Source organism: Pseudophryne corroboree, chromosome 6, assembly GCF_028390025.1.
Source record: "Pseudophryne corroboree isolate aPseCor3 chromosome 6, aPseCor3.hap2, whole genome shotgun sequence".
Taxonomy (NCBI): Eukaryota; Metazoa; Chordata; class Amphibia; order Anura; family Myobatrachidae; genus Pseudophryne; species Pseudophryne corroboree.
In genome coordinates this window covers 261,556,674-261,583,910 of record NC_086449.1, presented here as the reverse complement: position 1 = coordinate 261,583,910, position 27,237 = coordinate 261,556,674, and the positions used below count along the sequence as shown (strand labels likewise).

The 27,237-nt window shown below is 46.7% G+C and overlaps 1 protein-coding gene across 3 annotated transcripts in view; it reads right to left on the bottom strand.

Annotated features, from left to right (window-relative positions):
- LOC134931984 (lamin-L(III)-like) overlaps nt 1-27,237 on the bottom strand; it is a 123,348-nt gene that overhangs the window by 45,696 nt on the left and 50,415 nt on the right. For all 3 annotated transcript variants that reach the window (XM_063925948.1, XM_063925949.1, XM_063925947.1), the window contains exon 6: nt 10,892-11,112. In XM_063925948.1, the coding sequence (XP_063782018.1) occupies nt 10,892-11,112 (221 nt within the window). The remainder of the gene's footprint in view (nt 1-10,891; nt 11,113-27,237) is intronic.

The following is a 27,237-nucleotide window of genomic DNA, read 5'->3' as shown; positions in this document are numbered from 1 at the left end:
AGCCTGACTGCCAGCAGGGAGATGGTAAGTATATCTCTCTCTCTCTCTCAGGGGGTCACCGTCTGCCGCAATGTGTAAAAAGGGGGATGGCTGCCGCAATGTGTAAAAAGGGTGAGAATGTCGATTTGATTACCTTATTAAACACTCTAAGAGGTTAAGAGGCTTTGTACGCTATTGGAGTATGTAGTACCGTAAGGGTACGCTCTTAGCGTAGCGGACGCTGTATCGGGAGCGAGCCGCTCGAGCGACACAAACGCTCGCGAGAATACGCTGTTGGTATCGGGCACACAATAGTTGAGCGAATACCGTAATGCTACGCTATCAGCGTAGCGGACGCTCGAGACCACGAGGAGATCACGAGCGGCGCATACGCTCACAAGATAACAATCATTAAACCTTGTATGTAACACAGAAAAGATATTCTTATGCTGTAAACCTTGTACTAGAACCAATGTAGCGATATAACGCTGTTTAACCTTGTTAATACTAAAGCTGTTTAAGCGATTGAGACGCTCTTATTACCCCTTGCAATATAATGAATACACACTACCGTGTTAAGGGTCCAAAACCTTTTACCAACAAGAGTCTTAAATTATTTCAAAAAGGGGAAACAATTCACAAGTCATACGCTACAAACTAACATATAAATCTAACAGAATATCTAGATAGAAATATACAATAACGTTACAATCTTAAACTAAACCGAAAGAGAGAGAGAATGTGGCAAATACAAACAAAGAGCAGTGATTACAGAGAATTACTTACATACACACACTGGGAACGATCGCAGCGCAGCCTGGTACCAGACCCCAAGTTTGTCAATATGATAACCCTTTGTGGAGAGAGTCTGGTCCCTGTTCAGGCTGGCTGACCTTATATACACTACACACAATACAGTACAATGGTCCCTACATTCTTATTGTTCATTGGACACAGGAATTCGTCTTCGCATTATAACAAAAGGTCATAGGTTGATTCATACAGGTGGGCTGTATCTATTTCCAACTGCTCAGGTGGGTGGGATACTAGGTTTCCCGCCGCATGGCTAAGTAAGTGCAAATAATAGTAAATGGACATAAACTTCTTATGTCCATAACTATTCGCACGAGCGATTAATCCGCTCCAAACCAACACCGGAATATTGCTAATTAAATACTCTTCCGATGGATACTAAACACCACTGTATTACTCCCGTCTGACCCTTCGTATCAAACAAAGAGGGATTTCTCCGTACATGAACATTCTATATTAACCAAACTTTCAGAATCTATCAAAGGGACCATGATCTACAAAATACATTATAAAGTGAAAATATGTAATGATTGAGTCGCACGCTACGAACACATGAACTCTACCGTAAATGCACATACCGCGCGCCCGCGGGTGCCAGCAACAGCGAGTATGCGCACGCACGTGAGAGCGCACGCATGCGCAGCGCAGACCTGTGTGAGGTGCAAATATGGCAGTGTGCATAGAGATATTTTTCTGACTTTGACAAGGGGGATGGCTGCCGCAATGTGTAAAAAGGGGGACTGGCTGTAAAAAGGGGGCATGATTGCCGCAATGTGTAAAAAGGGGGCATGATTGCCGCAATGTGTAAAAAGGGGTCCTGGCTGCCGCAATGTGTAAAAAGGGGGCCTGGCTGCCGCAATGTGTAAAAAGGGGGCCTGGCTGCCGCAATGTGTAAAAAGGGGGCCTGGCTGCCGCAATGTGTAAAAAGGGGGACTGGCTGCCGCAATGTGTAAAAAGGGGGCCTGGCTGCCGCAATGTGCAAAAAGGGGGCCTGGCTGCCGCAATGTGCAAAAAGGGGGCCTGGCTGCCGCAATGTGTACAAAGGGGGCCTGGCTGCCGCAATGTGTACAAAGGGGGACTGGCTGCCGCAATGTGTACAAAGGGGGACGCTGTCTGCTGTAATGTATAAAAGGGGCTCTACCTGGTGTAGTGGCGCTACTGTGCAGCGTAATTTGAATAATGTAGACTACTGTGCACCGTAGTATGAATTGCTATTATTTTGTGGCCACGCCCCTTCCCCGTGAAGCCACGCCCCTATAAATTTTTCGCGCACCTACGGCGCGCACTGCCCCTGTCTTACATTGGGGGGGGGGGGGCCACTGTCGTTTCTTGCACACAGCGCTAAAATGCCTAGTTACGGCACTGAGGCTAGGTGTACATGAAACAAATGCATTCTGTGCTTAAAATACGTCCCATCCCCAATATCTCTCAGTATGGTAAACAAATACTCCAAACTACAGAAAATTCCAGTGACAAACTGTATATAATATAGTCCCAGACGTAGGCACATTTTATCAGTTTGCATGTTGTACAGATGGGTCCACGGTTATCTTGGCTAGTTTGCTGCGCCTAGGCACAACATGGTTTATTAACATAAACCCGTCATCTATTGTTCTCAGCTGCAATACAATACAGAGAACAATACAGCAGCGGATTAAGTCCGACTGCCCAGTCTCCGTTAATCCTATTAAAAGGTCAAGATAAACATGGACCCATCTGTATATTCAACAGTGCAAGCCAATAAAAACAAAATATACAAACTTTTTGTATTAACGATTGTGACATTTTTCCTCCTTCGTGCCCCTGTTCGAGATTTGGCACCATTCTCTACTTGAAAAAACGCACACACACCCCCACATATTTTCTCTTACAGAATTATTATTATTATTCTTTATATGGAGCCACAAGGGATCCACAGAGACCAATTACAGAGTACATAAGCAAAATAATCAAAACAGGAAAACAGTGACTTACAGTTAATGACAATATAGGACAAGTACAGGGTTTATAAATATAGCTACAGCAGCAGATGACACTGACCCAAGTATCAGGGTGGCATAAAAAAAACACGTGATTTGGTGCTGTCGAAGATGGTTTAAGTAAGAGAAGGATAAGCACATGAGGGAAGAGGGCCTTGCTCATAAGAGCTTACATTCTAAAGAGCAGGAGCAACAGACAGGGATGACACAGATGGGGTAGACCGTGAGCAAGGAACAGAGTGGTAGGATGAGATTAGGCTGGGTTTAATGAAGAAGTGGGTTTTGAGAGGCCATTTGTAGGTTTTGTAGAGAGGTTGAGAGTCTAAGGGGGAGAGGTAGAGAATTCCAGAGAAAGGGAACAGCACGTGAGAAATCTTGTAGGTAGGAGTGGGAGGAAGTAATCAGTAGGCAGGAGAGGTTGTGTGCATTAGCAGAGCGAAGAGGATGGGTGGGAGTGTAGAGGGAGATAAAGTCAGTGATGTAAAGGGAGGAGTGGGTGAGGTCTTTGTAAGAGTGAGAAGATTGAATTGGATTCTGATAAAGAAGGGAATCCAGTGAAGGGCTTGTAGGAGAGGAGGGGGGGGGGGGGGGGGACAGTGCGTTTGGTGAGGAAAGTCGAGAAAGGGTCTGATCCTGGAAGTATTTCTGGAGATGAAAATGGCAGGTTTGTGAGAGGTATTGAATGTGTGGTTTGAAGGAGAGGGAGGAGTCAAGGATTACTCCAAAACAGTGCACTTGGGGGCTAGAGGCAATAGTAGTGCCATCAATAGATAATGAAATTGTGGGAAGTGTGGTTGTGCGGGAGGGTGGGAAGATCAGCAGCTCAGTCATGTTAAGTTTCAGAAAGCACTGGGACATCTAAGAAGAGATAGTAGAGAGATAGTTGGCGATACGAGTTAGGAGAGCAGGGGAGAGGTCAGGCGAGGAAAGGTAGATTTGAGTATCAGCATAGAGATATTGGAAGTTAAAAGAGCTAATGAGTTCACCTAAAGACAACGTATACAAAGGGAAAAGGAGAGTACCAATTCAAAAAAATACAATCCGTAATCTTGGCAAAGACAACTGTTGTTCTGAATGCATTTTCCCAGCACAATAAATTAATTATAGACCAGCGTGTTGCGAAGATGTCCGAACATTGACCAATAAATTCTATAGCACATATTGTGGGCTTATATACATCACTAAAAGGACATGTAGACCATGTGTAAAAGGAAATATGGGCTTTATCAACTGTCCCATTAATAATCATAAGTCAAATAATGTAGATTTTATGATACTGTCAATGCGAAGTTTACTTTTGCAACGCCCAATACCCCTTGTTATAAATAACGTTCTCCTACCTTCAGGAACAGATTCCAAGTACCATTAGTGTGAGCTGCAAACTTCTGCTACACAGACTTAAAGAAAAGGGGAAAGGTTTTTGTCTACACGCTGTGAAGCAGGACTCATTAAAAAAAAAATACGATTTTAAACCTACCGGTAAATCTTTTTCTCCTAGTCCGTAGAGGATGCTGGGGACTCCGTAAGGACAATGGGGAATAGACAGGCTCCGCAGGAGACATGAGCACTAAAAAAGAACTTTAGGTATGGGTGTGCACTGGCTCCTCCCTCTATGCCCCTCCTCCAGACCTCAGTTAGAGAAACTGTGCCCAGAGGAGGGTTCCGGTATGAATGGTCGACCAAGTTATGGTCGACAGTCATTAGGTCGACCACTATTGGTCGACATTGACATGGTCAACATGGACACATGGTCGCTACATGAAAATGGTCGACACATGAAAGGTCGACATATGAAAAGGTCGACATGAGTTTTTGTGTTTTTTTTTGGTGTCGTTTTTTGCGTAAAGTGACTGGGAACCCCAATTAGTGCACCGCTTCGCTCGCCATGCTTCGGGCATGGTGCCTTCGCTCCGCTACAGCTTCGCTCGGCACACTTTACGATCCACATGGACTACGATTGGAACGGTAAAGTATGGAAAAGTTCCCCAAAAGAAAAAAAAAGTTAAAAAGCTCATGTCTACCTTTTCATGTGTCGACCTTTCATGTGTCGACCATGTGTCCATGTCGACCATGTCAATGTCGACCAATAGTGGTCGACCTAATGACTGTCGACCATAACATGGTCGGCCATGTGAACGGATACCCCAGAGGAGACTGACCGTACGAGGAAAGGATTTTGGAAATCCAAGGGCAAGATTCATACCAGCCACACCATTCACACCGTATAACATGGGATACACGAACCAGTCAACAGTATGAAACAAAACCAGTATCAGTCCAAAACTGATCCAAACTGAAAACATAACCCTTATGTAAGCAACAACTATATACAAGTCTTGCAGGATGTTGTCCGCACTGGGACAGGCGCCCAGCATCCTCTACGGACTAAGAGAAAAAGATTTACCAGTAGGTTTACAATCTTATTTTCTCTTACGTCCTAGAGGATGCTGGGGACTCCGTAAGGACCATGGGGATTATACCAAAGCTCCAAAACGGGCGGGAGAGTGCGGACGACTTTGCAGCACCGAATGAGCAAACATTAGGTCCTCATCAGCAAGGGTATCAAACTTGTAGAATTTTGCAAAAAGTGTTTGAACCCGACCAAGTCGCCGCTCGGCAAAAGTTGTAAAGCCGAGACGCCTCGGGTAGCCGCCCAAGAAGAGCCCACCTTCCTAGTGGAATGGGCCTTTACCGAATTCGGTAACGGCAATCCAGCCGTAGAATGAGCCTGCTGAATCGTGTTACAGATCCAGCGAGCAATAGTCTGCTTAGACGCAGGAGAGCCAACTTTGTTGGCTGCATACAGTATAAACAGGGCCTCTGTTTTCCTAACCCGAGCCGTTCTGGCCACATAAATTTTCAATGCCGTGACCACATCCAGGGACTCTGAATCCTCCACGTCCCTAGTAGCCACCGGCACCACAATAGGTTGGTTCATATGAAAAGAAGAAACCACCTTAGGCAAAAACTGAGGTCGAGTCCGCAACTGAGCTCTATCCACATGAAAAATCAGATAAGGGCTTTTGTGCAGGAAGTAGAGAAAACGGCCCAGATGGAATTCTTCCGGAGGAGCGGTCCTGGCTTCGCCCCAAGATACATACTTCCTCCAGATACGGTGATAATGTTTCAAAGTCACCTCCTTCCTAGCTTTTATCAGAGTAGGAATGACCTCATCCGGGATGCCCTTTTTCGCTAGGATCCTGCATTCAACCACCATGCCGTCAAACGCAGTCGCGGTAAGTCCTGGAACAGACAGGGCCCTTGTTGTAACAGGTCTTCCCTGAGAGGAAGAGGCCACGGATCTTCTGTGAGCATTTCCTGCAGATCCGGATACCAGGCCCTTCGAGGCCACTCTGGAACAATGAGAATTGTCTGAATCCCTCTTCGTCTTATGATTCTCAGTATCTTTGAGATGAGAAGAAGAGGAGGAAACGCATTGACCGACTGGAACACCCACGGTGTCACCAGGGCGTCCACTGCTACCGCCTGAGGGTCCCTTGATCTGGCGCAATATCTCGGAAGTTTCTTGTTGAGGCGTGAAGCCATCATGTCTATTTGAGGCAGTCCCCACTGACTTGCAATCTCTGCGAAGACTTCCTGATGCAGTCCCCACTCTCCTGGATGCAGATCGTGTCTGCTTAGGAAGTCTGCCTCCCAGTTGTCCACTCCCGGAATGAAGACTGCTGACAGAGCGCTTACATGACTCTCCGCCCATCGAAAAATCTTTGAGGCTTCTGCCATTGCCACTCTGCTCCTTGTGCCGCCTTGGTGGTTTACATGAGCCACTGCTGTGATGTTGTCTGACTGAATCAGAACCGGTAGACCTCGAAGTAAGGTCTCCACTTGACGAAGGCCGTTGTATATGGCCCTTAATTCCAGTACGTTGATATGTAGACAAGTCTCCTGGTTTGACCACAGACCTTGGAAGTTTCTTCCCTGTGTGACTGCTCCCCATCCTCGGAGGCTCGCGTCCGTGGTCACCAGAACCCAGTCCTGAATGCCGAACCTGCGACCCTCTAGAAGGTGAGCACTCTACAGCCACCACAAGAGAGATACCCTGGCCCTGGGGGACAGGCGGATCATCTGATGAATCTGTAGATGTGACCCAGACCACTTGTCCAGAAGGTCCCACTGAAAAGTCCTGGCATGGAACCTGCCGAATGGAATGGCCTCGTAAGACGCCACCATCTTTCCCAGAACTCGAGTGCAGTAATGTACCGACACCCTGTCTGGCTTTAACAGGTCCCTGACCAAGCTCTGAAGTTCCTGGGCCTTTTCCATCGGGAGAAAGACCCTCTTCTGTTCCGTGTCCAGAATCATGCCTAAGAAAGGCAATCGGGTCGTTGGAACTAACTGCGACTTCGGTAGATTGAGAATCCAACCGTGTTGTTGCAACACCCTCAGGGAGAGAGATACGCTGTCCAGCAACTGTTCTCTCGATCTCGCTTTTATCAGGAGATCGTCCAAGTATGGGATAATTGTGACACCCTGCTTGCGCAGGATCACCATCATCTCTGCCATTAATTTGGTAAAAATCCTCGGGGCCGTGGAAAGCCCAAACGGCAACGTCTGAAATTGGTAATGACAATCCTGCACCACAAATCTCAGGAACGCCTGATGAGGTGGACATATGGGGACATGAAGGTATGCATCCTTTATGTCTAGGGACACCATATAATCTCCCCCTTCCAGACTTGTGATGACCGCTCTGAGCGATTACATCTTGAACCTGAACCTCTAAGTATAGGTTTAAGGATTTTAAATTCAGAATGGGTCTGACCGAACAGTTGGGTATCGGGACCACAAACAGGGATGAGTAATAGCCCATCCCCTGCTGCAGAAGGGGAACTTTGACCACCACTTGTTGAAGGCACAACTTTTAAATTGCTGCCAAAACTACCTCCCTCTCTGGGGAAGAAGTCGGCAGTGCCGATTTGAAAAAACGGCGAGAAAGCACCTCTTCGAATTCCAGCTTGTACCCCTGGGAAACAATGTCTATTGCCCAGGGATCCACCTGAGAGTGAACCCGGACTTGGCTGAAAAGACGAAGACGTCCCCCACAGGAGCGGACTCTTCCCGCGGAGCCCCAGCGTCATGCGGTGGATTTAGTAGAAGCCGGGGAGGACCTTTGTTCCTGGGAACTGGCTGTAGCTGGCGGCTTTTTCCCTTTGCCCTTACCTCTGGCAAGAAAGGAAGATCCCCGAGCGCTCTTGGATTTATGCGACCGAAAGGACTGCATCTGATAATGTGGCGCTTTCTTAGGCTGTGAGGAAACATAAGGTAAAAAGGTTGATTTACCTGCAGTAGCCATGGAAACTAGGTCGGCGAGACCTTCCCCAAACAATTCCTCACCCTTGTAAGGCAAAACCTCCATATGCCGTTTCGAGTTAGCATCACCCGACCACTGTCGGGTCCACAGTGCTCGCCTGGCAGAAATCGCCATAGCGTTCGCTCTGGACCCCAGTATGCCCACATCCCTCTGAGCCTCTCTCATATAAAGGACCGCATCCTTAATATGGCCCAGGGTCAATAAAATAGTTTCCTTATCCATCGTATCCATATCAGCAGATAAGGCATCGGTCCACGCTATTACAGCGCTACAAACCCAAGCCGACGCTATTGCCGGCCTGAGTAATGTACCGGTATGTGTGTAAATTGACTTCAAGGTAGTTTCCTGCTTGCGATCAGCAGGATCCCTGAGGGTAGCGGTATCCTGAGACGGCAGCGCCACCTTTTTGGAAAGGCGCGTCAACGCTTTGTCCACCCTTGGGGAGGATTCCCACCGTATCCTGTCCTTGATCGGGAAAGGATACGCCATAAGAATCCTTTTGGGAATCTGCAGTTTCTTGTCTGGAGTTTCCCAAGCACTTTCAAATAAATCATTTAATTCAAAAGAAGGTGGAAAAGTAACCTCAGGCTTCTTTTCTTTAAACATGTGGATCTTTGGATTAGGTACAGCGGGGTCATCTATAATATGCAGCACATCCTTTATAGCAATAATCATATAATGAATACTCTTTGCCAATTTTGGCTGCAACTCGCATCATCATAATCAACACTGGATTCAGAATCCGTGTCAACTACCGGAGAAAGTGGGCGTTTTTGAGACCCAGAAGGCCCCTGTGACATAGGGAAAGGCAGGGCATGACCCCCTGTACCGTCCCTGGACTCTGCTTTGTCCAAACGTTTGTGCAATAAATTCACATTTGCATTTAAAATATTCCACATATCCATCCAGTCATGTGTCGGCGTTGCCGACGGAGACACCACACATGCGCTCCACCTCATCCCTAGGAGAGCCTACCGCTTCAGACATGCCGACACGCACGTACCGACACACCACACACTCAGGGAAAGCTCTAATCTGGAGACAGTTCCCCCACAAGGCCCTTTGGAGAGACAGAGAGAGAGTATGCCAGCACACACCCAGCGCCAATAACCCTGGAAAAAATTACCCAGATACAGCGCTTCTTTATATATGTACTGCGTTAAATTATGTGCCCCCCCCCCTTCTTTAAAACCCTCTGTCACCGGTGATCAGCAGGGGAGAGTCCAGGGAGCCAGCTTCTCAGCGTGTGCTGTGGAGAAAATGGCACTGGTGAGTGCTGAGGGAGAAGCCCCGCCCCCTCAGTGGCGGGCTTCGGTCCCGCTCTTTTAAAACAACTGGCGGGGATTCACTGTAAATACCACAAAAAAGTGTATATATATGTATAGCCAGTCTTAGAGGTATACATTGCTGCCCCCCCCCCCTCCCCGCGTGCACCCTGTACCCAACAGTGTGCGTTGTGTGTGTTCTGTGAGGGAGCAATGGCGCGCAGCGTTACCTCAGTGAAGCTCTGAAGTCTTCTGCCGCCTTTGAAGTCATCTGTCTACCTATACTCACCCGGCTTCTATCTTCCGTCTCTGCGAGGAGGACGGCGGCATGGCTCCGGGACGACCCGCAAGGGGAGACCTGCGTTCTGACTCCCTCTGGAGCTAATGGTGTCCAGTAGCCTAAGAAGCAGAGCCTATCACTTAAGTAGGTCTGCTTCTCTCTCCTCAGTCCCACGGTGCAGGGAGCCTGTTGCCAGCAGGTCTCCCTGAAAATAAAAAAACCTAACAAAATACTTTTTCAGGACGCTCAGGAGAGCTCCCTGTAGTGCACCCAGTCTCCTCTGGGCACAGTATTAAACTGAGGTCTGGAGAAGGGGCATAGAGGGAGGAGCCAGTGCACACCCATACCTAAAGTTCTATTTTAGTGCCCATGTCTCCTGCGGAGCCAGTCTATTCCCCATGGTCCTTACGGAGTCCCCAGCATCCTCTAGGACGTAAGAGAAAATAGATTAACCAAAAGGGAAGCAATGTAAATAGTCCACCGTAATAAGCTTCTTTAGGTTTCTGTACTTGGTAACATATTTGGCACAGGAAACAGTTTGTTTAATAAAAATTGAGTAAAACCACATAAGAAGCCACAAATAAAGTAAAAGGTGGTGTACGTCTATAGTACTTCACTCAACCAGACAATGCATTCCATTGGTGTATACCAAGCTGCGAATCAAAAAAAATTTTTTTTGATTCCCTTGAAGTTCACTTGCAGTATTATAACCCTTGAGATTCTAAACAGCTGTTCCAGAAGAGCGTTTCCACTGGATTAGTGGTCCAAACTACTGCAGATGTGGTCTCATATCTAGCCTCAATATGCCATGCACTGTGAAACGCCTAGTGTGAGTGAGCCCTGCAGTTCTCGAGCACCTCTGCTAACGTCAGAATCTTTTTTTGGGGAAAATGCGTCTTACTCGCATTGCTATGCAAATAAGAAGCACAAGCAGACTCTGCCGATTAAAATATTCTGAATGCCTATATTGTGTGCGCGACTGCGGCTATATCTGCATACGGAATGCTACGTTACAGTGTATTCCAGGAAAACTGGTGGCGATCAGGTCTGAAGTAGGCCCACAGTCCTTTCCCATCAACACTATCTTTTCCAGATTCATGCCAATTTATAATAAAAATTTTAAACTATTAAAAATTCCACCAAATGAGCAAGTCATTAATGTGTAACATCATACAACAAATAAAATTACAATCTACACAATTCCAGTTAACTACAATATAGGATTGGTAAATAAGGTCAGGCTCACCTCTGCTCTTCTCCTTCCAACATTTTCCTGTAGGCATTTATTTCCATATCTAAAGCGAGCTTCACATCCAATAATTGCTCATATTCTTCCAATTGTGCCTGCAATTGGTGTCTCATCTCAGATACCTCTCTGTCCTTCTCAGACATTTGCCTTCGGTGCAGTTCTTTTGTACGATCCATCATCTCTTGGAACTCTCTCACCTTGTTCTCTAGTGCAGAGTTCTAAAAAAAGTTTTGCTACCAGTCATAAAACTAGACCTTAGGGTGTAGAAGGTGCTGTGACAAACGCAAGCACATGCTAAATCATTACTTCTTGTTTCCCCACCCTGCACAAGCCCCTTACCTGCCCAACCAAGAATTGTAAATCTCCCAAAATCTCATGTCAGTCTTTGTAAGATACAGGTCTTCTGTCTTTGGGGCTTATTTATCAAAAAGTGATGAAACTTATTGTGGATGATGGTGCTTTGGCCAATCTGCTCCAGTCATGTGTTTGAAAAATGTCAGCTGGGAGCTGATTGGCTGGGGCGCCATTTAAATCACACGCAACGAGTGCCATTATTCACAACAAGTTTTAACACTCAATGATAAATGGGCCCCTTTGTTTGTTGTCTGAATGATCTGGTCACAACCCCCCGTATCATGGCCTCAACTGCCATGCCATCAAAAATTACCATGATGGGTATTGGTGGAAAAACAGGCCCTTAAACTTAGGAGATCTAACCATCGGCAATCAAGATAGTTTCACCATCAGGAACAGGGTACTGGTGTACCATGATAAACCTGTAGCCATCAGAATGAATGGGATCCTTCTGCCCTGGCCTTCTTTAGCAATTGAGGAAGCATGGACATCGAAAGGAAGAATTACACCAGTTAGTACCTCCATGGAACAGTGAAAATGGTGCATGCCTTATGTTTTATCAAATTCACCTTTTGGCAGATCCCACTATTCTTCAAGCTATGGAACACCTCAGGGAGTAGAGAGACCTTTCCACCCAGAGAAAAAATAGGATTTTAATACCTACCGGTAAATCCTTTTCTCCTAGTCCGTAGAGGATGCTGGGGACTCCAAAAGGACCATGGGGTATAGACGGTATCCGCAGGAGACATGGGCACACTATAAGACTTTGAATGGGTGTGAACTGACTCCTCCCTCTATGTCCCTCCTCCAGACCTCTGTTATAGGAACTGTGCCCAGGGAGACGGACATTTCGAGGAAAAGGATTTTTGATAACCAAGGGTGAGACACATACCAGCTCACACCACAAACACACCGTACAACTGGATTAGCAGGAATACCAGAGAACAGTATGAACGAAAACCAGCAACAAGCTGAACATAACCGATACACAACCTTTGTGTAACCGAAACAACAACTAACAATACAACTGCAAGTAACAATCTGCACTGGGATGGGCGCCCAGCATCCTCTACGGACTAGGAGAAAAGGATTTACCGGTAGGTATTAAAATCCTATTTTCTCTTACGTCCTAGAGGATGCTGGGGACTCCAAAAAGGACCATGGGGTCTATACCAAAGCTCCAGACCGGGCGGGAGAGTGCGGACGACTCTGCAGCACCGACTGAGCAAACACGAGGTCCTCAACAGCCAGGGTATCAAACTTGTAGAACTTAGCAAAAGTGTTTGAACCCGACCACGTAGCTGCTCGGCAAAGTTGAAGTGCCGAGACCCCTCGGGCAGCCGCCCAAGATGAGCCCACCTTCGTGGTAGAATGGGCCTTCACTGACTTCAGGAACGGCAATCCAGCCGTAGAATGAGCGTGCTGAATCGTATTGCAAATCCAGCGTGCAATAGTCTGCTTGGAAACAGGATTTCCAATCTTGTTGGAAGCGTACAGGACAAACAGAGCCTCCGTTTTCCTAACAAGAGCCGTTCTGGCGACATCAATTTTCAAAGCTCTTACGACAACGAGAGATTTTGGTACCACCATGCCATCCGTAGCCACAGGCACCACAATAGGTTGATTTATATGAAATGAAGAAACCACCTTCGGCAGAAATTGTTGACGAGTCCTCAATTCCGCTCTATCCACATGGAAAATCAAATATGGGCTCTTGTGAGCCAAAGCCGCCAATTCCGACACCCGTCTGGCGGACGCCAAGGCCAAAAGCATGACCACTTTCCATGTGAGAAATTTCAACTCAACCTTTTCGCAAAGGTTCAAACCAGTGAGACATAAGAAATTGTAACACCACGTCAAGATCCCACGGAGCCACGGGTGGCACAAACGGAGGATGGATATGCAGCACTCACTTCACGAAAGTCTGAACTTCAGGAAGGGGGGCCAATTCTTTCTGAAAGAAAATAGATAAAGCCGAAATCTGCACTTTGATGGAACCCAATTTCAGGCCTGCATCCACGCCTGCCTGCAAAAAATGGAGGAAACGACCCAGCTGAAACTCCTCCGTAGTAGCTTTCTTGGCTTCACACCACGACACGTATTTTCTCCAAATACAGTGATAATGCTTCGCCGTGACCTCCTTTCTAGCCTTAAGGAGAGTGGGGATGACTTCCCCGGGAATACCCTTTCGAGCTAGGATTTGGCGTAAAACCTCCACGCCGTCAAACGCAGCCGCGGTAAGTCTTGAAATACGCATGGCCCCTGCAGTAACAGGTCCTCTCAGAGGAAGCGGCCAAGGATCTTCTATGAGCAATTCCTGAAGATCCAGATTGGCCACGGAGGCCCTGGTATCCGGAACGACGAGTACTGCCGGAGCCCTTGTTCGTCTTATGATCCTCAACACTTTTGGAATGAGAGGAAGTGGAGGGAACACATATACCGACTGAAACACCCACGGAGTCACCAGGGCGTCCACTGCACTGGCCTGGGGGTCCCTTGACCTGGAACAATACCTCGGAAGCTTCTTGTTGAGGCGAGACGCCATCATGTCTATTTGAGGGATTCCCCAATGCCTTGTTACCTCTGCAAATACCTCTTGATGAAGAGCCCACTCTCCTGGATGGAGATCATGCCTGCTGAGGAAGTCTGCTTCCCAGTTGTCCACGCCCGGTGCCCTGCTGGTTTACGTACGCCACCGCTGTTACGTTGTCCGACTGAATCAGGACAGGTAGACCTTGAAGAAGGTGTTCCGCTTGCCGAAAGCCGTTGTAAATGGCTCTTAACTCCAGAACGTTTATGTGGAGACAAGTTTCCTGGTTTGACCATTTTCCCTGGAAACCTCGTCATTGTGTGACTGCTCCCCAGCCTCGGAGACTTGCATCCGTGGTCAGCAGGACCCAATCCTGGATCCCGAACCTGCGTCCCTCTAGAAGGTGAGAACTTTGCAGCCACCACAGGAGAGAAATTCTGGTCCTGGAAGATAGACTTATTTTCTGGTGCATGTGTAGGTGAGACCCGGACCATCTGTCCAGCAGGTCCTACTGAAACACCCGGGCATGAAACCTGCCAAACGGAATGGCTTCGAAAGCCGCAACCATCTTCCCTAGAACTCAAGTGCATTGATGAATCAACACTCTTGCCGGTTTCAGAATCTCCTTGACCATGCATTGGATTTCCAGAGCTTTTTCCGCCGGAAGAAACACACTCTGCCGTTCCGTGTCCAGGATCATGCCCAAGAAAGACAGCCGAGTTGTCGAAATCAACTGAGACTTTGGCAAATTTAGAATCCAACCATGATGTTGCAGAATCGACAGGGAAAGTTCCACATTTCTTAGCAGCTGCTCCTCCGATCTCGCCTTTATCAGGAGATCGTCCAAGTACGGGATAATTGTGACACCCTGCTTGCGTAGGAGTACCATAATTTCCGCCATCACTTTGGTGAAGACCCTCGGGGCCGTGGAAAGCCCAAATGGCAACGTCTGAAATTGGTAATGATAATCCTGCACCGCAAATCTCAGGAAAGCTTGATGTGGAGGATATATCGGGACGCGTAAGTAGGCATCTTTTATGTCGACTGACACAATAAAATCCCCCCCTTCTAGACTGGAGATCACTGCTCGAAGAGATTCCATCTTGAACTTGAAAGTTTTTAAATACAGATTGAGGGATTTTAAGATCAGGATCGGTCTGACCGAGGCGTCCGGCTTTGGCACGACAAAGAGGCTCGAATAAAACCCTTCTCCCCGTTGGGACGGGGGTACCGGGACAATGACGCTCTGGAGACAGCTTTTGTATCGCAGCCTTCACTACTTCCCTTTCTGGGATAGAAACTGGCAAGGCTGATTTGAAAAATCGTGGGGGGGAGGGGGGGGGGACCTCCTGAAACTCCAGTTTGTACCCTTGGGACACTATATCTAACACCCAAGGATATAGGCCCGAGTGAAACCAGACCTGACTGAAGAGTTGGAGACGCGCCCCCACCGGCACGGACTCCCGTAGGGGAGCCCCAGCGTCATGCGGTGGACTTGGCAGAGGCTGGGGAGGACTTTTGGTCCTGGGAGCCTGACACAGCAGGCAACCTTTTTTCCACTTCCTCTACCGGGATGCGGTCAAGATGCCGCCGGCCGGAAACCCGGCGGTCGAAATACCGACGCCGGAATCCCGACCGCCACAATCCCGACATATTCTCCCTCCGTGGGTGTCCAAGACACCCATAGAGGGAGAATCTAATAGTGTGCCGAGCTCAGCGAGGCACCGTGCCCGCAGCGTGGCGAGCAAAGCGAGCCCGCAAAGGGCTGCGTTCCGCTCGCCACCCCTATCGGGATTGTGTGGTCGGGATTCCGGCGTCGGTATTTCGACCGCCGGGATTCCGGCCGGCGGCATTTAGTACTGATCCCCTCTACCTTTTGAAGCAAGGAAGGACGAGCCTCTTCCTTTTCTGTATTTAGTAGGCAGAAAGAACTGCATCTGATAATGGGGTGCCTTTTTCTGTTGCGCTGGAACATAAGGAAGAAAAGATGACTTACTCGCTGTAGCGGTAGACACCAGGTCAGCGAGGCCGTCACCAAACAAGACACTACCTCTATAAGTGAGAGCGTCCATAGCTTTCTTGGAGTCGGCATCAGCATTCCATTGATGAATCCACAGCACTCTCCTGGCCAAGACTGCCATGGCATTGGCCCTTGATCCCAAGAGGCCAATATCCCTCGCCGCATCCTTTAGGTAAGCTGCAGCGTCCCTGATATAACAGAGAGTCAAAAGAATGTTATCCCTATCCAGGGTATGCATGTCAGATGCCAAATTATCAGCCCACTTAGCAATAGCACTACTCACCCAAGCCGACGCCACAGCAGGTCTGAGGAGTGCACCCGCAGTGACATAAATGGCCTTTAATGTCGTTTCCTGCTTACGATCCGCAGGATCCTTGAGGGCAGCAGTGTCGGGAGACAGCCGGGACAGGGCCTTGTCCACATTAGGAGATGACTCCCACTTTTCCCTGTCATCAGATGGGAAAGGATATGCCATAAAAATTCTCTTGGGAACCTGCCACTTTGTCAGGCGATTCCCAAGCTTTTTCACAAAGCGCGTTCAGTTCATGAGAGGGGGGAAACGTCACCTCAGGGTTCTTTCCCTTATATAAACAAACCCTTGTATCTGGAACAGCAGGCACTTCAGAAATATGTAAAACATCTTTATTTGCCACAATCATGTACTGAATACTCTTAACCACTTTTGGATGTAAACTGGCCTCACTAAAGTCGACACTGGAATCAGAGTCCGCGTCGGTATCAGAATCCGCCATCTGGGTAAATGAACGCTTTTGTGACCCTGAGAGGGCCTGTACCTGGGATAAGGCTTCCTCCATGGATTTTCTCCACGTTGGTGTCTGAGAATCAGATTTATCCAGCCTCTTCGACAATAACGCCACATTTGCATTCAATGTACTCAACATGGCCACCCAATCAGCAGTCGTTGGTGCCGACAGAGTCACTCCCAAATCTCTCTGCGCCCCCAGTAACCTCCTCCGGGGAGGAGCACTCAGACATGTCGACACACCGTACAGACATACACACACACACACTGGCAATAGGGGACAGACCCACAGAGAAGCCTGTTAGAGAGAACACAGAGGGAGTATACCAGCTCACATCCCAGCGACCATATACTACAGAAAAAAATAAGAATTTAAACCTACCGGTAAATCTTTTTCTTGTAGTCTGTAGAGGATGCTGGGGACTCCGTAAGGACCTTGGGGATAGACGGGCTCCGCAGGAGACATGGGCTCTTTAAGAAAGACTTTAGGTATGGGTGTGCACTGGCTCCTCCCTCTATGCCCCTCCTCCAGACCTCAGTTAGAGAAACTGTGCCCAGAGGAGACGGACAGTACGAGGAAAGGATTTTTGTTAATCCAAGGGCAAGATTCATACCAGCCACACCAATCACACCGTATAACTTGTGATATACTAACCAGTTAACAGTATGAAAACATATCAGTCCAAGACCGATGAAACTATAACATAACCCTTATGTAAGCAAAACTATATACAAGTCTTGCAGAAGTAGTCCGCACTTGGGACGGGCACCCAGCATCCTCTACAAGAAATAGATTTACCGGTAGGTTTAAAATCTTATTTTCTCTTACGTCCTAGAGGATGCTGGGGACTCCGTAAGGACCATACCAAAGCTCCCAAACGGGCGGGAGAGTGCGGATGACTCTGCAGCACCGATTGAGCAAACAGGAGGTCCTCCTCAGCCAGGGTATCAAACTTATAGAACTTTGCAAAGGTGTTTGAACCCGACCAAGTAGCAGCCCGGCATAGTTGTAGTGCAGAGACCCCTCGGGCCGCCGCCCAAGACGAGCCCACCTTCCTAGTGGAATGGGCCTAGACCGATTTTGGTAACGGCAATCCAGCCGTAGAATGCGCCTGCTGAATCGTGTTACAGATCCAGCGAGAACTAGTCTGCTTTGAAGCAGGGGCACCAACCTTGTTGGCTGCATATAGGACAAACAGTGCTTCTGTTTTTCCGACTCTAGCCGTTCTGGCCACGTACATTTTCAAAGCCCTGACTACATCAAGGGACTCTGAATCCTCCAAGTCTCGCGTAGCCACAGGCACCACAATAGGTTGGTTCATAGGAAAAGATGACACAACCTTAGGCAAGAATTGAGGACGGGTCCGCAATTCCGCTCTATCTATATGGAAAACCAGATAGGGGCTTTTACGAGACAAAGCCGCCAATTCCGACACTCGCCTAGCCGAAGCCAAGGTTAATAACATGACCACCTTCCAAGTGAGATATTTTAACTCCACCGTTTGAAGTGGTTCAAACCAGTGCGACTTAAGGAAACTCAACACCACGTTAAGGTCCCAAGGCGCCACCGGAGGTATAAAAGGAGGCTGAATATGCAGCACTCCCTTCATAAAAGTCTGTACTTCTGGGAGAGAAGCCAATTCTTTTTGAAAGAAAATGGATAAGACCGAAATCTGAACCTTAATGGAGCCTAATTTTAGGCCCAAATTCACTCCTGTAGGAAGTGAAGGAAACGGCCCAGATGGAATTCTTCTGTAGGAGCATTCCTGGCCTCACACCAAGAAACATATTTTCGCCATATACGGTGATAATGTTAAGCTGTCACGTCCTTCCTAGCCTTTATCAGCGTAGGAATGACCTCATCCGGAATGCCTTTTTCCGCTAGGATCCTGCGTTCAACCGCCATGCCGTCAAACGCAGCCGCGGTAAGTCTTGGAACAGACAGGGCCCCTGTTGCAACAGGTCCTGTCGTAGAGGAAGAAGCCACGGATCTTCTGTGAGCATTTCCATCAGATCCGGATACCAGATCCTTCGTGGCCAATCTGGAACAATGAGAATTGTTCCCACTCCTCTTTTCTTATTATTCTCAACACCTTGGGTATGAGAGGAAGAGAAGGAAACACATACACCGACTGGAACACCCACGGTGTCACTAGGGTGTCTACTGCTACCGCCTGAGGGTCTTTTGATCTGGCTCAATACCTCTGTAGCTTTTTGTTGAGGCGGGACGCCATCATGTCTATCTGGGGCAGTCCCCACTGACTTGCAATCTGTGCGAACACTTCCTGATGAAGTCCCCACTCTCCTGGATGCAGGTCGTGTCTGCTGAGGAAGTCTGCTTCCCAGTTGTCCACTCCCGGAATGAACACTGCTGACAGTGCGCTTACATGATTTTCCGCCCAGCGAAGAATCCTGGCGGCTTCCGCCATTGCCACTCTGTTCCTTGTGCCGCCTTGGCGGTTTACATGAGCCACTGCGGTGATGTTGTCTGACTGGATCAGAACTGGTTGGTCGCGAAGTAAGGTCTCCGCCTGTTGTAGGCCGTTGAATATGGCCCTCAGTTCCAGGATGTTGATGTGAAGACAAGTCTCTTGACTTGACCAAAGACTTTGGAAGTTTCTTCCCTGTGTGACTGCTCCCCAACCTCGGAGGCTCGCGTCCGTGGTCACCAGGATCCAGTCCTGAATGCCGAACCTGCAGCCTTCTAGAAGGTGAGCACTCTGCAGTTACCACAGGAGAGATATCCTGGCTCTGGGGGACAGGGTGATCAACTGATGAATTTGTAGATGTGACCCGGACCACTTGTCCAGTAGGTCCCATTGGAAAGTCCTCGCATGGAACCTGCCGAAGGGAATGGCTTCGTATGATGCCACCATCTTTCCCAGGACTCGAGTGCAGTGATGCACTGACACCTGTTTTGGCTTCAATAGGTTCCTGACCAGAGTCATGAGTTCCTGAGCTTTTTCTATCGGAAGATAAACCCTTTTCAGGTCTGTATCCAGAATCATGCCCAAGAAGGTCAGACGAGTCGTAGGAACCAACTGCGACTTCTGGATATTGAGAATCCAGCCATGTTGCTGTAACACCTTCAGTGAAAGTGAGACGCTGTTCAGCAACTGCTCTCTTGATCTAGCTTTTATGAGGAGATCGTCCAAGTAAGGGATAATTGTGACACCCTGCTTGCGTAGGAGTACCATCATTTCCGCCATTATCTTGGTGAAAATCCTCGGGCCGTGGAAAGCCCAAACGGCAACGTCTGAAATTGGTAATGACAATCCTGTACCGCAAATCTCAGGTACGCCTGATGAGGTGGATATATGGGAACATGAAGGTACGCATCCTTTATGTCCAGAGATACCATAAAATCCCCCCCTTCCAGGCTGGTGATGACCGTCCTGAGCGATTCCATCTTGAACTTGAACCTTTTCAAGTATAGGTTCAGGGATTTTTAATTTAAAATGGGTCTGACCGAACCGTCCGGTTTCGGGACTACAAACAGGGTTGAGTAATATCCCCTCCCTTGTTGAAGTAGGGGAACCTTGACCACCACCTGTTGAAGATACAATTTGTGAATTGCATTTACCACTATCTCCCTTTCTGGGGAGGAAGTCAGCAGGGCCGATTTGAAAAACTGGTGAGGAGGCACCTCTTCGAATTCCAGCTTGTAACCCTGAGAAACAATTTCTATTGCCCAGGGATCCACCAGTGAGTGAACCCAGATGTGGCTAAAAATTCGAAGACGTGCCCCCCACTGGGGCGGACTCCCTTAGCGGAGCCCCATGGATTTTGTAGAGGCCGGGGAGGACATCTGTTCCTGGGAACTAGCTGTGTTGTGCAGCTTTTGCCCTCTGCCCTTACCTCTGGCAAGAAAGAACGCACCTCGTACTCTCTTGTTTCTTGTGACCGAAAGGACTGCATTTGATAATGTGGTGCTTTCTTAGACTGTGGGGGAATATAAGGCAAAAATTTTGATTTACCAGCTGTAGCTGTGGAGACCAGGTCCGAGAGACCTTCCCCAAACAATTCCTCAACCTTGTAAGGTAAAACCTCCATATGCCTCTTTGAGTCGGCATCACCTGTCCATTGCCGGGTCCATAGGACTCGTCTAGCAGAAATCGACATAGCGTTGATTCTAGAACCCAGTAGGCCAATGTCTCTTTGAGCATCTCTCATATCAATAGATTAAGGAAAAGGGGAAATGGAAATCCTCTGCACTAGATTTATCAGATTGATAATGCTTCAAATAGATGATACGGTTCCCCAAATTAAATGTTTATGAATCAATTCATGATACAGTCTAGGGGGTGCTGCCATATACAAAAAAAGTAGAGGAAAAACACTGGAAAGGAAAGGTTTGTCTCTTTGTTGGCGCACTTATAGAGAGAAGGTAAGTATAATTAAAATGTAACTTTTAATGTCATAGATTAAAATGCCTGATGTGAAAAAATTGCAGAACAAAAATTACAAACAATACACTACATAAAATTCAATATCAAATTCACTTGTGTGTCTTAATTGTGTTAATATCACTGTGTGTGCAAAAATTCCTGAAACCAACCTCAAAATTGTTGACTACTTGAGTTAAACCCTTATTTACTAAGGTGCCCTATAAATTGCCTGACAATATCTATTCAGGTTACAGGGAAGTATATAACAGTGTCTAACGGTTGGTATAGGGGGTGTATATTTAAACCCTTATTCTATACTCTAATTGTGCGTACATACATGGAACCAGCCATGCCAATTCTTATATATGGTAAGTGAGCTATTGTCTCTCCAATAATACTTGAGTCAATGTCATTGACACCATTAGAGTATATTCCCAAGTACACAAATATTGTAATTGAATCTATATTAATGGGACAGGTATCTCAGTGTTGAATCCCTTGAAGCAAGACAATTTGCATCATAGGCTTTTACTAATATTAAGACTGCCTCATACAGTGTAATTTTACGGTCGTTGTATTATACAGCTTAATTGGGGTTCAATACCATCTAAATTTTAAGCAGACAAGTTATTCACTATGCCCGCTCACTATACTGGGTATCTCTAGCCAATGTTAAGATACTGCCACAGAATCACCATATGTAATTCTTGATATCCCATCTCATATGGTGTGGATTTTGTAGCCCGTTAATGCCTTTCCAATGTATCTGTTCTGTTGCTGTCCCTAAGGTTGCAACAGTTGCGACTGTAGTTACAAGTTTTTTACCATTAAACAGACACAAGTTATTCACTCTGTTACATGAAATATTGCAGGCAGATGGCAGAGTAAATCTGTGTGTTGTGCTGATACAATACTGCCAGGTATATTCGCATCTATATATCAGAGACACGGCTCCAACCTTTGGGCTTTTTTATGTTAAATAGGAATAGGTCATTCACTGTATCTATTTATTACATAGAGATTCTCCAATATGTATCAATATAAACCTGTATAATGTATTCATTCCATTCAGCAAAACATACTCATATTGGTATATTAGGGATACGGCTCTCCCTTCTACTTAACATGGGAATCCCACTGTTGGACGGATATTAACTTGGTGTAGTGCACTCAGTATTATAAATTTCTCAAATTAAATGGAATATTGCACACACGTTATAATATATATTGAGGTTAACACAAAGAAAGTGAGCTGGCGTGCCAGTGCCACTCAGATGCCGCCGGATGGATCTGTATAATATACCAACACAATGCTTGTTCGCATTTACATGTCCATCTGCGGTCTTATCTCTCAAGTTTTGCTTGGTGTAGTGCACTCGATTATACACCTTTCTTAAATTAAATACAATATTGCACACACATTTTATAGTACATATTGGTGTTGGCACTCGAGGAGTGAGCTGGTTAACTGGCGTCGCTCTGAAACGCTGCAGGGTGGATCTATGTATCAGGGATACTGCTCTAACAGCGGCGCTTTTTCTGTTAGATAAATATAGGTTATACACTGTGTCAATTGGTCTGTATCAAATGGTTATATAAAGATTCTCCAATATATGTCAGGATAAACCTATATAATATAATATGTTAATTCAGTTCGGTAAGATATACCTCTAAGTGCGCCAACAAAGAGACTAGCATCTCTCATACATAAGACAGCATCGTAAATATGACCCCGGGTAAATAAAATGGTACCCCTATCCAGGGTATCAATTTCCGTCGATAAGGTACCTATCCACGCTGCTACAGCGCTACAAACTCCAGCCGACACTATTGCCGGTCTGAGTAAGGTACTATAATGTGTGTAAATGGCCTTTAAGGTAGCCTGCTGTTTGCGATCAGCAGGATCCCTGAGGGTAGCCATATCTTGGAATGGAAGCTCTTTTGGATAAGCTTGTCCACGCTTTTTTCCCCCCTTGGGGAAGATTCTCACCGTATCCTATCCAAAGTCGGGAAAGGATACACCCTAAGAATCCTTTTGGGAATCTGCAGTTTCTTGTCTGGAGATTCCCAAGCCTTTTCAATAACCCATTCATGAGATGGGGGAAAGGTTACCTCAGGTTTCTTTACCCTATACATGTGTACCCTCGTGTCAGGGACAGGGGGTTTCTCTGTGATATGCAAAACATCTTTTATTACAATAATCATATATTGAATACTATTTGCCAATTCTGGCTGTAACTTTGCATCATCGTAGTCGACACTGGAGTCAGAATCCGTGTCGGCGTCAGTGTCTATTATTTTGAATAGTGGGCGCTTTTGATACCCCGGAGGTCCCTGTGACATAGGGGAAAGGCAGGGTTTGACGCCTGTATATTCCCTAGACTCAGTGCAATAAATTCACATTAGCACTAAAACATTCCACATATCCAACCAGTCAGGTGTCAGTGTTGCCGACGGAGACACCACAGTCATTAACTCCACCTCCTCCCTATGAGAGCCTTTTACCTCAGACATGCCGACACACGCGTACCGACACATCACACACTCAGGGAATCCTCTTATCTGAAGACAGTTCCCCCACAATGCCCTTTGGAGAGACAGAGAGAGAGAGTATGCCAGCACACACCCAGCGCTATATGACCCAGGAAAAAAAAAACACACAATATGTTTACCCAGATAGCGCTGTAATCTTTATTTTTGCGCAAAATTATGTGCCCCCCCCTTCTTTAAAACCCTCTTTCACTGTGGATAAGCAGGGGAGAGTCACTGGAGTTTCCTCTCAGCGCTGTGCTGTGGAGAAAATGGCGCTGATGAGTGGAGGAAGAAGCCCCGCCCCCTCAGCGGCGGGCTTCTGTCCCACTAAAATATATAAAAAACTGGCGGGGGCTCTTTATATATACAGTGCCTAGCTGTATATATGTACTTTTGCCAGAAAATGAGGTTATATTGCTGCCCAGGGCACCCCCCCAGCGCCCTGCACCCTTACAGTGACTGCAGTTTGTGTGTGCTGTGTGGGAGCAATGGCGCACAGCTTTGCTGCTGTGCGTTACCTCAGTGAAGATCTGAAGTCTTCTGTCGCCTCTGAAGTCTTCTTTCTTCTCATACTCACCCGGCTTCTATCTTCCGGCTCTGTGAGGACGGCGGCGCGGCTCCGGACTCCCTCTGGAGCTAATGGTGTCCAGTAGTCTAAGAAGCAGAGCCTTGAAACTCACAGAAGTAGGTCTGCTTCTCTCTCCTCAGTCCCACGATGCAGGGAGTCTGTTGCCAGCAGTGCTCCCTGAAAATAAAAAACCTAACAAAATACTTTCTTTCAGGAAACTCAGGAGAGCTCCCTGTAATGCACCCAGTCTCCTCTGGGCACAGTAGTAAACTGAGGTCTGGAGGAGGGGCATAGAGGGAGAAGCCAGTGCACACCCATACCTAAAGTCTTTCTTAAAGTGCCCATGTCTCCTGCGGAGCCCGTCTATTCCCCATGGTCCTTACGGAGTCCCAGCATCCTCTAGGACGTTAGAGAAATTAAGGTTAAAAAAAGGATTATCACGAGTAGTTTACACTAACATTACCTTCCTCATATTTTGATGTAGCACTCTTAAAAATGTGAAGTACCCAAGAGAGAATTAGTGATGGTAAAATTGGACAACTTCAAGGTACACAAAACAATTTTATACAGCTCATAATTTAATAAAATATTTTCATCTACGTAAGAGAAATAATATATGATCACTGCGCTGTTTAAATAGCACCAAATGACTGTGTGCCCCCCCCCCCGTTTTGCTCCCTGTACTTGCTAAGGAGAGTGGAGGTCCGGGCCAGCGTCTCTGCAATGTCTGTGAAGAGAGAAAAATGGCGCTGGTAAGCTATGAGGGCTAAGCCACGCCCCCTCCCGGTGCGCTGTAGTCCTGCTCAATTTCAAATATTTATATTGGCGGGGGTCTTATATTTAGTGCCTAGGCACTTATATAAACTGGCAAAAGAGCATATATATCTCCAGTAACTTGCTGCTCAGGGCGCCCCCCCTGCACCCTGCACCCTGTGAGTGCCGTTGGTGTATGTGTGGGAGCATGGGGTGCAGTGCGACCGCTGTGCTGTACCTCTGTTACTGAAGTCTTCTGCCGTCACTGAAGTCTTCTTGCTTCTGTATACTCACCCGGCTTCTTTCTTCTGGCTTCTGTGAGGGGGATGACGGCGCGGCTCTGGGAACAAGCAGCTAGGCGCACCAAGTGATCGAACCCTCTGGAACTAATGGTGTCCAGTAGCCTAAGAAGCAGAGCCTTTAACTCAGAAGAAGTAGGTCTGACTTCTCTCCCCTCACTCCCACGAAGCAGGGAGCCTGTAGCCGGCAGGTCTCCCTGAAAATAAAAAAACCTAACAAAGTCTTTTCAGAGAAACTCAGGAGAGCTCCCCTAGTGTGTGTCCAGTCTCTCTGGGCACAGAATCTAACTAAGGTCTGGAGGAGGGGCATAGAGGGAGGTGCCAGTTCACACTCATTCCAAGTCTTAGTGTGCCCATGTCTCCTGCGGATCCAGTCTATACCCCATGGTCCTTTTGGAGTCCCCAGCATCCTCTAGGACGTAAGAGAAAGCATTGAATTACCCCTTGGTGGTTTAAAATATGCCACAGTTGAGACACTGCTTGACTAAATCTTAAAGGGTCTGTCACATAGGAAGGACTGAGATTGAAGTAAGGAATTGAGAACTGGTCTTACTTTCAAAACACCTAGACCAAGATCTCTGCAAGCGAAGGTTTAGGCTCAAACAGGCATCTGTAGTCACAATGGGTCACTTCCAGATGGATAGGGGCTGAAACTGGCTGAGAATGCATCACCTGAACCACCAATTAAGAATCGATGGGCCATTGGCAACAATGTAAAGACTTCAGTCGCCAAGTGAGGATTTTTCTGTATTTATAAAGTTTACAAGTGTAAGTGAGCAAAACAGAATTGCCTTGAAGTACTGTATCCTGCCCAACAACTTCTTGTAGTCTAGCACCGACACCCATTTCCAAGGGAACAGGGCGATCACCTGCTTCTAGGTGGCCAAGCTCTTCCCCAGCAGAAAAAAAATCCTGTTACATCTGGTTTTGCAGAAAAGAACCAGAAAAAGCTGGCACATAGTTGGAATGGGAAAATGTATCACTCATTCGTGTACTTAAGCAGCTTCAAGTCAGCTGCAAATGGGTCCAGAAAAGAGGGGCTGACTTTTCTTTGATCAAAAAGTAATTTAGGTACAGATTAACTGGTACCTTTTCTGGCCTTAAAACAGCTGCTATGATCTTGCACTTTTGTAGCTTTGACAAACAAGAACGGAAGAGATCGGAGTTGCCCTAAGGAAGCTGTAAGTAAACTTCTTTGAAATCAATGGAGGTGATGAATTTGTCCCATTCTATGGAATTATTGGCATAACAGGAACTTTATCTTAAATTTGGTAAACCACAGACGAAAGTTCAAAATATATATATATATATATATATATATATATATATATATATATATATATATATATACTGGTTTTAAAAGCAAGATTCAAGCCCAGACTTTCCTCTTCTTTTGGGATTGGACCAAAACGGTCCAGGATAACAAATTTCTAGAATACCTCCTTACTCATCAATAAAATAGGGAATCAGTTTACTGATCCACAGACACCTAGTATTGAAGTCAAAAAAGTACAACTGACCTCAATAGCCAAAGTCAAAATCCAATACAAGGTAAGCGACAAGTCCATCAGTGTTACCCAAGTAGGCTTAAACATCTCTGGCCTGAATCACCAAGGGCAATCCTGAGGGAGATCTGGCCTGAAAGAAGTTCTGACTATCAAAGATTGACGTAATAATCCGATCCCACTTCCTACCTGAACTTTCTTTAAGGATGCAGCATTAGGTATAACAATGGTGGTGTTCTTGTTAAGCCAAGCAATCCATCCCCATCCAGCAGAGTTCTCATACATACCCCATAAACGGTCACAAAATAAGAGTCATAATGAAAGTTACAAAAGCTGCTCATGCAGCCAATAAAGATGGTGCCTACGCCTTAGATGCAAAAATGAATAGAGAGGTTCTATAATCTTGTTGGATGTAGAGGTGAGGAGACTGGCTTCAAACAAGTTTAGTTTGAAGATGTGCTTGCTCCTGTAAGTCTTCTCTACACCCCAAGGTCTGGCAGCTTTGCCTAGATAGGAGATTATAGAAAACGTAATTCTCAGAAGTTTCACATGCAAACTGTATATGAAAAAAGCTGCGGTTGCTACATTGTAGCACTTCATATACAGATTCAGAGACTCTGTTGTACACAAA